This window comes from Entelurus aequoreus, linkage group LG16 (assembly GCF_033978785.1).
Source record: "Entelurus aequoreus isolate RoL-2023_Sb linkage group LG16, RoL_Eaeq_v1.1, whole genome shotgun sequence".
Classification (NCBI taxonomy): Eukaryota; Metazoa; Chordata; class Actinopteri; order Syngnathiformes; family Syngnathidae; genus Entelurus; species Entelurus aequoreus.
In genome coordinates, this window is record NC_084746.1 from 20000548 (window position 1) to 20014210 (window position 13663).

At 36.8% G+C, this 13663-nt stretch overlaps 1 protein-coding gene across 7 annotated transcripts in view; it reads left to right on the top strand.

Moving 5' to 3' along the window:
- Window positions 1-13663, top strand: part of LOC133630688 (anoctamin-1-like) — a 242799-nt gene that overhangs the window by 182113 nt on the left and 47023 nt on the right. For 5 of the 7 annotated variants that reach the window (XM_062022331.1, XM_062022333.1, XM_062022336.1 and 2 more), the window contains 2 exons: window positions 2473-2555; window positions 10088-10099. In XM_062022331.1, coding sequence (XP_061878315.1) covers window positions 2473-2555; window positions 10088-10099 — 95 coding nt within the window. The remainder of the gene's footprint in view (window positions 1-2472; window positions 2556-10087; window positions 10100-13663) is intronic. The other 2 variants (XM_062022332.1, XM_062022334.1) reach the window with 1 other exon arrangement.

A 13663-nucleotide genomic window follows, 5' to 3' on the forward strand; every position in this document is an offset into this window, starting at 1 on the left:
GTCATGAGATATACACATAGTCATAAAAAACACAGATGACATAAGAAAAGGAAATTAAATTAACTCAAATATACCTACAAATGAGGCATAATGATGCAGTATGTATATAAAGCTAGCATAAATAGCATGTTATATATGCCTGATTAACACTCAGTCAATAACATCAACAAAGCTCACCTTTGTGCATTCACACACAACATAACAAGTTTGGTGGACAAAGTGAGACAAAAAAGGAGTGCCATAAAACACATCTTACTTTGACAGCGTCTGAAAAAGTTATACATGTAAACAAACAACGGTGAGTTCAACGACCACTGAAATTCGTAAGACCAAACAGTGCTTGCAAATACTCATCAGTGAAGCATGTTTAATATAAACAGTAGGATTTCTAACAATTAGGAAGGTTTGTGTCATGTTTGTCCTCCTACAGAAACCATATTACAGTTTTTTTCAGTCGCTAACAAGCGTTTTTCTAAACAGTAGTCACATTTTCAAAACTCTAAACACGATTAGCACAACATCGGTTCTTTGTGGCCATACCATTCACACATTTCATGTTGTTTTCACACAATATGCAGTCAGTGAACACATTCATATAATGCTTACATTTTCTTAACAGACAAGCTATACCTCCAAACAAAATTATGGATTGTTTTTGTATTATTTACAAATGTTAACACACAACATCCCACAATTGCAAACACAATATTCCAAACCTTAGATACAGTATAAAAACCTCTGCTTCTGTAATACAGTAATATCAGTTGTAAAACAATATATCCCAGCTGATAATACTGTAACATCAGATGCGATGTGGATGAAAACTTGTGGCCTAACCCTGAAGATCGCAGGTATTAGATACTGTAAAGGAATGTTGTGCTTTTTTTTAGTTCTCCATTTTTACTGGGCTTTTTGCTGTTGCTTTTTTGTTCATGGATATTTTGTTAACTTTACTGTAAACAATACTGTAAAACGTTTTCTGTTGTATCATACTGTAGACAGTATTTCTACTATACCTCCTGTAGTAAACAGTAAAGAAAAAAAAACTGATTCGCTTTTTACTGGAATGCTTTTGAATGTGAACATTACATGTGGATATACAGTTCCCAACCAAAAAATTAGGCGTAAAAAACTGTGGATTGCATGTTTTGCATGCAAATACCTGTAAAACTGAAACATAAAAGTCTATGCAGTTTTTGTAATGTCCACAATAGTCAGTATTTTGAAACCTGGTGTACTTTGATTGGCTGCATGTTCCTTGTGAAGTGAAAACAAGAGTTATTCTTTGAAAGAATAATTTCATTTTGAGTCAGATGTCCAGTGTTTTGGTAAAGTTAATGTGTGCAGAGAAAAATGTCTTCTATTTTGAAATGAAGAGTTAGTATATAGTTAACAAAATGTGCTTTTGAGAAGAAAATGATCTATTTGGCCAATTGTGTTTTGTAGGTGTAAGTCTGTGTTAAGAGTTTAGTAAAAGTATTTTAAGTATAGGTAAGCGCTTGTTAGCGATGGAAAAAAACTGTAAAACAAAAAATATATTTTTTCCCCTCATCTTTTTCCATTTTCACACAATTTTGACAAAGTTCAATAGAGCCACTTGGCCAGCGCTAAACAGCCGCAGGTTGCCAACCTCTGCGGTAGTCTATATGAATTGTAATAAAAGCATGCTTTAGCTGTGCTGTGCTGCCCTGAGAGAGAATTGGCCGAATTCTGGCTATTTTCTTAAGATGATAAACAGCTTTTTTTGGTATGGTTTTAATATGTGTTACAACTAAGCTCAGAGATGAAAATCGCCCAGAATTTTCACTTGAAATGATGGAGTTAAAGACAAAGATTGTAGTAAAATGACTAAAACTTCAGTTTTGTCCTGGTTAAGCTGTAAAAATGATCTGCTATACAGGCTTGAATATCAACGAGGCAATTAAAAATAGTGTCAATTGGTCTTGTGTCAGCAGGAGACATAAAAATAAGGTTCAATAAAGGTGCGGTCAAATTCAATACAACTTGGTGCATTTTCCCGCATTAAAACATTTTGGCCGACAGTCACACATGATGCGTCAAGATAAATAGTGCCGTTAAAGGAAATTAGCATTATTATCGTGTTACCTTTGACAGCCCTAATAAATTCATACTGTATCTACAAGTTAGCTGTCAAATTCAAACTTGCTGAATGTAAAATATACATGTAGTATCTGAGTGTGAATGTTGTCTGTCTATCTGTGTTGGCCCTGCGATGAGGTGGCGACTTGTCCAGGGTGTACCCCGCCTTCCGCCCGATTGTAGCTGAGATAGGCTCCAGCGCCCCCGCGACCCCAAAGGGAATAAGCGGTAGAAAATGGATGGATGGATATCTGTTTCCTTTGATTACTTTGGTGTCGTGCTAAATGACTTCAGAAGACAAATTTGTAATAGCAAAAAAAACATAATTTGCTTACTTTTTTGTTTGTCATCTATTTTTTCTTTGAACTACAGCTGCCATGTTCATGGAACATTGGAAGAGGAGACAAATGAGATTGAATTATGAATGGGACCTGACCGGGTTTGAAGACGAGGAGGTAAGAGGGTTATGTTATTAATTTCTGCCTACTCAAATAACGAGCAAGGAATTCAATTAGTGGTAATTAATTTTACCATAGTAACATTTTCCCTACGTTCAGTACAGAATGCCCTGGTTATCTTAGTAGTTTTGCAGATATTTATAGTGATAGTAATACCCATTGTTATTGTAATTATTGAACTTCAGTGGGTCTGACTCGACTCTTACACACTCTTAATTCCACTTTTAGTTCCCCCACAGACCTACTGAGAACGACAAAGGGCTTTTTCACACATTACTTCAAAGCTTATTTTTCTTGCTGTGTCATCAGTGTGTGAAGACTGTAAGATACCTTTTTTCGTAGTCCTGCGTTTTTTGTTAGTAATCCGTTCCAAAAGGTCCACCAAAAACCTGTAAAAAAATCTTTAGTTCCAGACACCCAAAAAATATGAACTAAAACACATTTTGTGGACAATGTTTTTTGTTTTACAAATTTTTGTTCAAAACCGAATCATTCGAAAAATGAGGCATACAAAAACCGATGTACCTCTGTACTACCATACTACAAACCCCAAAACCAGTGAAGTTGGCACGTTGTGTAAATAGTAAATAAAAATAAAATACAATGATTTGCAAATCCTTTTCAACCTACAATTAAATTTAATAGACTGCAAAGACAAGATGCTTAATGGTCGAACTGGAAAACTTTATTTTTTTTGCAAATATTAGTTCATTTGGAATTTGATGCCTGTAACATGTTTCAAAAAAGCTGGCACAAGTGGCAAAAAAGACTGTGAAAGTTGAGGAATGCTCATCAAACACTTATTTGGAACATCCTACAGGTGAACAGGCTAAATGGGAACAGGTGGGTGCCATGATTGGATGTAAAAGCAGCTTCCATGAAATGCTCAGTCATTCACAAACAAGGATTAACAGATCTAACCACTTTGTGAACAAATGCATGAGCAAATTGTCGAACAGTTTAAGAACAAAATTTCTCAACAAGCTATTGCAAGGAATTTAGGGATTTCACCATCTACGGTCCGTAATATCATCAAAAAGTTCAGAGAAACGTGGAGAAATCCCGTTTGGACCTTGGATCCCTCAGGCTGTACTGCATCAAAAAGCGACATCAGTGTGTAAAGGATATCACCATATGGACTCAGGAACACTTCAGAAAACCACTGTCAGTAACTACAGTTTGTTGCTACATGTAAGTGCAAGTTAAAACTCTTACTATGCAAAGCGAAAGCCATTTATCAACAACACCCAGAAACGCTGCCGGCTTCGCTGGGCCTAAGCTCATCTAAGATGGACTGATGCAAAGTGGAAAAGTGTTGTGTGGTGTGACGAGTCCACTTTTCAAATTGTTTTTGGAAACTGTGGACGTTGTGTTCTCCGGACCAAAGAGGAAAAGAACCATTATTTGGATTGTTATAGGCACAAAGTTAAAAAAATAGCATCTGTGATGGTATAGGGGTATATTAGTGCCCAAGGCATGGGTAACTTACAAATTTGTGAAGGCACCATTAATGCTGAAATGTACATACAGGTTTTGGAGCAACATACAGTATGTCGCCATCCAAGCAACATTATCATGGACGCCCCTGCTTATTTCAGCCAAGCCACATGTAACAACAGCGTGACTTCATAGTAAAAGAGTGTGGGTACTAGACTGGCCTGCCTGTAGTCCAGACCTGTCTCCCATTGAAAATGTGTGGCGCAATATGAAGCCTAAAATACCACAACGGAAACCCCGGACAGTTCAAGCAAGAATGCAAAATAATTCCACCAGAAACGCTTCAATAATTGGTCTCCTCAGTTCCAAAACGTTTACTTTCCTTCTAAGTGTTGTTAGATGGCCATATAACACAGTGGTAAAAATGCCCCTGTACCAATTTTTTTGCAGTGTGTTGCTGCCATTAAATTCTAAGTTAATGATCATTTGCTAAAAAAAAATTAAGTTTCTCAATTCGAACATTAAATATATTGTTTTTGCAGTCTATTCAATTGAATATAAGTTGAAAAGGATTTGCAAATCATTGTATTCTGTTTTTATTTACTAATTACACAACGTGCCAACTTAACTGGTTTGGGTTTTGTATTTCATTATGTAAACAGTAATGTGACAAAAAGTGATGCACAGCCTAAGAGAAACAACATTTAATATTTAGCCAAATTTTTTCTGCTACTCATCATTGCGTCTCGAAAAACGCCTTGTTTAGAGAAAGTTATATTGATAATATCACGGCTAAAGACAACATTTTTACTCCAAATCCAAACTGCTAGAGCATTTCAATCAAGTCACACAAAAGGGAGTTATATTCTCACTCTTTCATTCTTAGAATAGAAACATGACAATAAAACCACAGTAAGACATTTAAGATATGGGCATTTACCTGTCATGACATATTACATTAATCTGTATGGATTCATTTTATAAACAAATCTTTGGATTTAACAATGTAGAATTAATCTGTGTTGTGTTTGTGTTATACACTTAGGGTCTGATCTAAAATTCCAAATAACAAGTGCTAAATAGTGTGTACAAAGTATAAAATTGTACCATTAATGGGCTTGTTGTGGGTAATCTACTATGACTGTATGTACAATTAATTACAAGATTAAAAGTGGTGCAGACTGCTTTATTGAAATAGGGATTATGTGTGTTTTACCAGCTGTCACCAAGGACACCCTCATTTCATGACATCATGATACAACACGTGGTGTTTTGTCATGTTGAGAACCACACAGCACATGAATACACTCCCGATCAAATTTTTAAGACTGGTTGAAAAATTGCAAAATGTACATTTTGCACTGTTGGATCTTAAAAGGGACTCAATAGATTTTCAAATTTGAAAAATAAGAAATGGGATGAAACGGAAATAAAAAGACTAAGCAAACAAGTGAAAATATGCTGTTCATCGGCTTATAAAAAGTTTTAGACCGCATTAAAACATTTTGAAAAAAGACCTCGGGAATTACTAGCTGCACTATTGTTAATTAATCATTTCATAAATAATTGTAGGCATCTTTGACGTCTGTGTTTCTAGAAGGCTAGTGGGAATGTTGCTTCAAGTGGTGAAGATGTCTTTACGAAAGACATCCACTGTCTGGATGATGTACATGTTTGTAAACTTCCCTGCCATCCATTCCTAAATGTTGTCAATGTGATTAGGATGAGGGGAACACACAGGATTGTCCAAAAGAGTGAAAGTATTTATCTGGAAGAAGTGCAGCGAGAGGCCTTCACTCATGAGCAGTGTTTGGAAAATTACTTTTTAAAAGTAATTCATTATAGTTATTTGTTACTTTACCTAAAATAAGTAATTGTATCAGTAACAGAATTACTCTTTAATAAATGTAATTAATTACTACTAAAATTAGTTAATGCAGTACTTAAAAATGTTTAAATTAAAATATCTTGCATATTCAGTTGAGAGACGTTTCATGAGAGCAATGTGCGTGTGTGCCTTTCAAAGGCGGCACCTGTATCCCAGTGAGGTCAGCGGGAGTGCGCTCAGAGCAGTATTTTAATTCAGCTGTGTTTGTTATCTTAGCAGCGGCAGTTTGCCAGCAGTGACAGCAGCTCTAGTGAATCTCTTCACTGGATTGTGTTAGCACTGTGTAACAGTCCAAATATGCTAAACACTCGGATGGATTGTTCTCTCTGTGTTTGCCTTTCCTCCTTTCTCACAGCCATTTGTGTTTAACTGTGCCAGTTTGCGCAAATATTTCAAACATGCTTAGTATAGACGCAAAACACTTTTGACTTGATCCATAATATTATGAGCGCTAAATCATTTGCATCTCCTCTCAGTATTATGTTTTCTGATAACCAGAACATATTCTGCATATACATGAAGACAAACACGCTAATGGCTTGCTTGAATTACACAGAACAAAAATATAAACGCAACACTTGTTTTTGCTCCCATTTTTCATGAGTTGAACTCAAAGATCTAAAACTTTTACGATATGAACAAAACACCTATTCCTCTCAAATATTGTTCACAAATCTGTCTAAATGTGTGTTAGTGAGCAATTATTCTTTGCCAAAATAATCTATTCCACCTCACAAGTGTGGCATATCAAGATGCTGATTAAACAGCATGATTATTGCACAGGTGTGCCTTAAGGGCTGCCCACGATAAAAGGCCACTTTGAAATGTGCATTTTTATCACACAGCACAATGCCACAGTTGTGAGGGAGCGTGCAGTCGGCATGCTGACTGCAGAGAGTCCACCAGAGCTGTTGCCTGTGAACTGAATGTTAATTTCTTTACCATAAACCGTCTCTAAAGGCGTTTCAGAGAATTTGGGCGCACAAACAATGGCCTCACAACTGCAGGCCACATGTAACCACACCAGCCCTGGACCTCCACATCCAGCATGATCGTCTAAGACCAGCCACTCGGATAGCTGCTGCAACAATTGGTTTGCATAATCAAAAAATTTTTGCACGAACTGAGAAACCATCTCTGCATGCTTGCCATCCTCATCGGGGTCCCGACCTGACTGCAGTTTGTCATTGTAACTGACTTGAGTGGGAAAATGCTCACATTCGATGGCGTCTGGCACGGAAACCTGTTTTCACTATTCAGGGCAGTTGGCAGACATGTGTAGGACAGCGGTTTGCTGATGTCAATGTGGTGAATTGAGTGGCCCGTAGTGGGGGTAGGGTCATGGTATGGGCAGGCGTATGTTATGGACAATAAATGCAAGTGCATTTTATTGATGGCATTTTGAATGCACAGAAATACTGTGATGAGATCCTGAAGCCCATTGTTTTGCCATTCACCCGAGACCATCACCTCATGCATGACAATGGACGGCCCCACGTTGCAAGGATCTGTACACAATTCCTGGAAGCTGAAAACATCCCAGCTCTTGCATGGCCAGCACACTCACTGGACATGTCACCCATTGAGCATGTTTGGGATGTGTGGATCGGCGTAAACGACAGCGTGTTCCAGCTCCTGCCAATATCCAGCAACTTGGCACAGGCCACAATAAACAACTTGATCAACTCTATGTGAAGGAGATGTGTTGCACTGTGTGAGGCGGTGGTCACACCAGACACTGACTTCTTTTCTGACCCCCCCCCCCCCCCCCCAGACCCTCAAAGCAAAACTTCACATTTCAGAGTGGCCTTTTATTGTGGACAGCCTAAGGCAAACCTGGGAAATAATCATGCTGTTTAATCAGCATCTTGATATGCCACACCTGTGAGGTGGGATGGATTTTAGACAGATTTGTGAACAATATTTGAGAGGAATAAGTATTTTGTGTACATAGTAAATTTTTTTAGATCTTTGACTTTAACTTGTGAAAAATGGGAGCAAAAACAAAAGTGTTGCGTTTATATTTTGTTCAGTATATTTTGCTCATTTAAGAGAACTTGAGCATAAGCTTAGTAGATCAACTTTGTGTGCTATCAAGTGTTCACAGTGTTTTAATTAACGCAAATCTTTAGTAGATCAGGCCCTAATTGTAAAATGAAGTGCGATATCAATGGTAACACAACAACATAATACGATGAAACCCCTAAACTTTAGAGTGGGGTCAGGCGTTTACGTACACTTATGTGCATCAATGTAATTTTGATTTTTGAGCACTTAATGATTTTTGTTTTAATCTATTAAAAACAAATCTATTTATTTAAACAATAATGTTTAAATAAACATTATTTATTTAAACAATAATGCTTAGAAAAGTTTGAAATATTTAGGATTTTCTCTCATTTACGCAGGTTCAAAATAATACTTACATCGCCACAAGCATTTGGTTTAATGTTTCCTAGAAAATTTCACCTCAACGAATATCTGGCATATTCCTGGCGAGATATTAGACCTTCCAGTTTAGATATTAAACTGGTAGTCATTCATTTGGTGGTTTTACTGGCATGGATTCAGCTCTTAGGCATAGTCTTTAGGACAGGGGTGGTTAAGGTTGGTTAGACTGCTTTAAAAACTTGTCAAAGGATCACTAACTTATCAGCTGGAGCAGACCTGGGCAAAATGCAGCCTGTTCAAAACTGTAGCCGCCATTATGATGTGCAGCGCTATTTTCAAATTACTTAAACTTGAACTATAGAAAGTTTTTTGGGGGGAGATCTGAGATTTTGAGTGATTATTAATGTAATCTACGTCACAACAGCTCAGACGAGGCACCAAGCAATGTGGGCGAGGTTTGTTCTAGAGCAGCCAGCCCGTGACACGAACAATGAAACAGATTTTTATAACAAAGTTCTGCAGAAAAGTGATATTATATTCAATTGTAGGTGTTTTTTACCCTTTGTGTTCATATTTCCTTATGTTTGTTGCATTTTGCTTGATTGTAAAAGATGTCGATCGAGCAGGATGTCTTTGTTAATATTCAGTGTTTTACCATTCACAGGTAATATTGTAAATCTTACATTCTTTATTAGGGATGTCCGATAATGGCTTTTTGCCGATATCCGATATTCCGATATTGTCCAACTCTTTAATTACCGATACCGATATCAACCGATACCGATATCAACCGATATATACAGTCGTGGCATTAACACATTATTATGTCTAATTTGGACAACCAGGTATGGTGAAGATAAGGTACTTTTTTTTTAAAAATTATAAAATAAAATAAGATAAATAAATTAAAAACATTTTCTTGAATAAAAAAGAAAGTAAAACAATATAAAAACAGTTACATAGAAACTAGTAATTAATGAAAATGAGTAACATTAACTGTTAAAGGTTAGTACTATTAGTGGACCAGCAGCACACACAATCATGTGTGCTTACGGACTGTATCCCTGCAGACTGTATTGATATATATTGATATATACCTGTAATGTAGGAACCAGAATATTAATAACAGAAAGAAACAACTCTTTTGTGTGAATGAGGAGGGAGGTTTTTTGGGTTGGTGCATTAATTGTAAGTGTATCTTGTGTTTTTTATGTTGATTTAATTAAAAAAAAAAAAAAAAATGATACCGATAATAAAAAAAACCGATACCGATAATTTCCGATATTACATTTTAACGCATTTATCGGCCGATATATCAGACATCCCTATTCTTTATTTTCATGTACATTATGGGTGTCTCATTCAGTAAAATTCCATTCTGTTTTTAAGTGGTCTCTTTTTAGTATTCTATCAAACGTTATTGTGAGTTTTTGTATTGGTGTTCCGGGAAAAAGGGACCCAACGTACAGCAGATTCTTACAGCTATATATATATATATATATACTGTACACACACAGTATATAATGTTAGTGTTAGCAAATGCTTAGGTTTTAATGTGTCCACTTCCTTGAGTACTTTAGGGTTATTGAATTTATTTAACGATTTGTTTTATGTCAGTTACCTATAATGTGAACTATTGGTGGCCAAATTATTATGATATGAATGCTCATTATGAATACCTGTCTAAATACAGCAATATCAAAGTCCAAGGACAATATTATGTCTCCATAGTTGAGGTTTCCAGATTGCCTTCACTGATATTAGATCTCCCTCCTCCACCCCCTCCTCCTCTCTTTTTGTTTATTTTTCACAGGAAGCACTCAAGGTTGGATAATATCCCTCTAAGTATACATTTCTTCAATTTACCTTTCTCTTTGATACTTATAATCTGTCATACTCTTGCATGCAAAACACTTCTATGACAAATACTGTATGTTGCTCATCATATTTGTTTGTGATACTGCATATCAAAAAATGTTTCCTGAGGTTTTTTTTCATGTTAAATTTAAAAAAGTCAAGGTTAATGATACACTTGAAATTGTTGGACAACCCCCCAAAGCCAAATAAAACATGGAAGTCCTTTATTGTTTGCTAAAACATTTTTTCATAATTTTTTAACCCTTTGAAGGCTCTTTAATCATATGATGTCACATTCAGTGATGTCATATGAATTTGCATACAATGAGGTAAAGATTAAGCCTAACTATGTATAAATAAGTCGATGTGTTATGTTTTTTCTGTATGAGATGTGACCCAGATAGCAAAATATAACTGGACCAGATATGGGCCGGATGTGCTTAAAAATCCGGTTCAGATCCGTTTTACCCATCTCGGCCAGTGTCTTTTTGCACCTCGACACTGATCTGATATGGACTCATTTGCCAGATCTGAAACAGCTCGTCCAAAGCACAAGGTCACATATAGCCCAAATACGACACATAAGCTTACCCAAATATTCTATTCGGACAGGTTATATTAGACCTGCTCAGTGGCCTTGTGGTTAGAGTGTCTGACGTGAGATCGGTAGGTTGTGAGTTCAAACCCTGGCCGAATCCTACCAAAGACTGAAAAAATGGGACCCATTACCTCCCTGCTTGGCACTCAGCATCAAGGGTAGGAATTGGGGGTTAAATCACCAAAATGATTCCCCGGCGCGGCCACCACTGCTGCTCACTGCTCTCCTCACCTCCCAGGGGATGAACAAGGGTATGGGTCAAATGCAGAGGTTAATTTCACCACACTTTGTGTGGTGAAATTAACACTATAGGTGTGTTAATTTAATTGGTACTTTAACTTTTAACCAGCTCTGGACCAGATGTGGTCCGAGTTATTACCAAAACTTTGTTGGCATTGATTTGCATCATATTTGAATGTGTCTACAAAGAAAATAAAATGTGTCTATTTAAAGTAATAACGAAAATACTTTTCATTAGGTTTTTTTAAAAAGCTATTTATTGACAGTAACAAAATGCACAATGACATTGCAAATAATTAGCAGCACATTGTTGTACAAAATATGTAAATAGCATATCTAATAAAACAAGACTTCCATTCGAATTATCAAGTTTAAACAGTAAATATCACTATTCAAGTAGGGTTTGTTCATATTGTTTTACTATACATAATTCAGTAAAATTATGTTCTTCTGAGTTTGGTTTGTGAAATAGATCGCTTAAATAAACAATTACTGACCAAAATCCAAATAAATAAACATGATAAATAAAACACATAAAAAAATAACCTTCAAAACTCAAATCTTAGAACCATACACATGTTCAAGTGTCACAGACACAGTAGAACAGCTTTCTTCACAAAGATAAGACCTTTTTTAACATAGATCTTACATGTTGTACAGCAATCAACCTTTTGGAGGGTCAAATGGGAAACAAATAAATCTGTAGATAATGACTTAAATGTCATTATCTACTATGGGAATGAATACATAAATGGGTTATTAAATGTGTCATTTTTTATTTAATGTTGACAATTTTTTTAACTATAAAATCAATTAGTAGTCCTGAGTTCAATCCCAGGCTCGGGATCTTTCTGTGTGGAGTTTGCATGTTCTCCCCGTGACTGCGTGGGTTCCCTCCGGGTACTCCGGCTTCCTCCCACCTCCAAAGACATGCACCTGGGGATAGGTTGATTGGCAACACTAAATTGGCCCTAGTGTGTGAATGTGAGTGTGAATGTTGTCTGTCTATCTGTGTTGGCCCTGCGATGAGGTGGCGACTTGTCCAGGGTGTACCCCGCCTTCCACCCATGTGCAGCTGAGATAGGCTCCAGCACCCCCTGCGACCCCAAAAGGGACAAGCGGTATAAAATGGATGGATGGATTTCATGCTTTAAGTATTTCATACATTTTTATTTTCTGTCAAACTCAGCCTCAAAGTCAGTGGGCGGGTCCTAACACCTGATTGGTTACCCGGCACTTTCACTTGTCTGTGGAACTTTGACCAGAGAAGTGGAGGAGTACTGGTCAATGTCTTGGTCTGAAAATGCAGAAATAACTCAACTCTTCAATAAATTCCTCTCCTTAATGCTCTCGGTCAGTGGGTCTTTTTTCCCAGATTTTGAACCCTGCGGCTTATAAGAGCGGCTAATTTATGATTTTTTTTTTTTTAATGCTTATCATGTTTTGTGTTCAATAGTTTGCATTTAATCCAAACAGAGACCTGAAATGGTGTATTATTAGTTTGTGCTATGATGCCATTTATTGTATGAGTTTGCTCACTGCAGGTATATCAGGTTGAAAATGTACTTCCTGTTTTGATGGCGTAACTGGAAATAAGCGTCCATTGCGTTTTTGCTCGAATGGATTCTTCATTTATCATTCCAAGCCACACTTTTAAGTTTCACAGTTTAACTAAAACAATTCTTACTTACTAACTGTCCCATGTGTGAAGTCTGTAGGTGTGTTTTCATGCATATTTGTACATGGTATCATAATGTAATCAAGCTAGCGTCGTTAGCATTAGCTAATATGCTAACACGTTTACAAGTGTCTGTGTTAGCATTATTTACTTACACAATGGCATTCTTTTTGCATTGTTTCAGTTTCACAAATTCCTCAGTAAATTCACCAAAATGTCACCGTGGAGTTATTGTCCCCTCCCACTCTCCATGACAATAGCTGATTGGAGAGCTAGCTGACTTCTGTTTTGTTAGACCAGCCATATTACAGACAGACACAGCTTGGATACAATTAAGGTATGTACATTAACATTTACAAAATATTTCTGTGTGTAATTTCACAAAGTATATATCAGCAGCTTATAGTCCAGTGCAGCTGATATATGGAAAAATATTTGTTTCCTCTTAAACTTTGTAAGTAAATGGGTTATACATGTATAGCGCGTTTCTACCTTCAAGGTACTCAAAGCGCTTTTACGCTATTACCACATTCAACCATTCACACACACATTCACACACTGATGGCGGGAGCTGCCATGCAGGGCCGTAACCAAGGTTGAAGTGTTTTGCTCAAGGACACAACGGACGTGACTAGGATGGCAGAAGCTGTTGGTCGAACCAGGAACCCTCAGGTTGCTGGCATGGCAGCTCTACCCACTGAGCCACGCCGTCCCGAGTGCGGTTTATATCCTGGTGCACTCTATAATCCGGAAAATAGGTACTTTGTAGGTCTAAAATATCTACCACTAACTCCAAAAAAAGTACTCACCAAAACTTCCAAAGTTCCATGGTTCAAATCAAAATAATAATTGGACTTGATTCCGGTTTGCCCCACCCACTGACTTTGTCGGATAAACCTGCCTTACAGGTTCATTAAATAAATACATCATTAAATCAGGAAATTAATTTAATCATGAAATGTGATCAACAATTGACTCAATATTACAATTAAATTATTAAATCATTAAATGTGTTT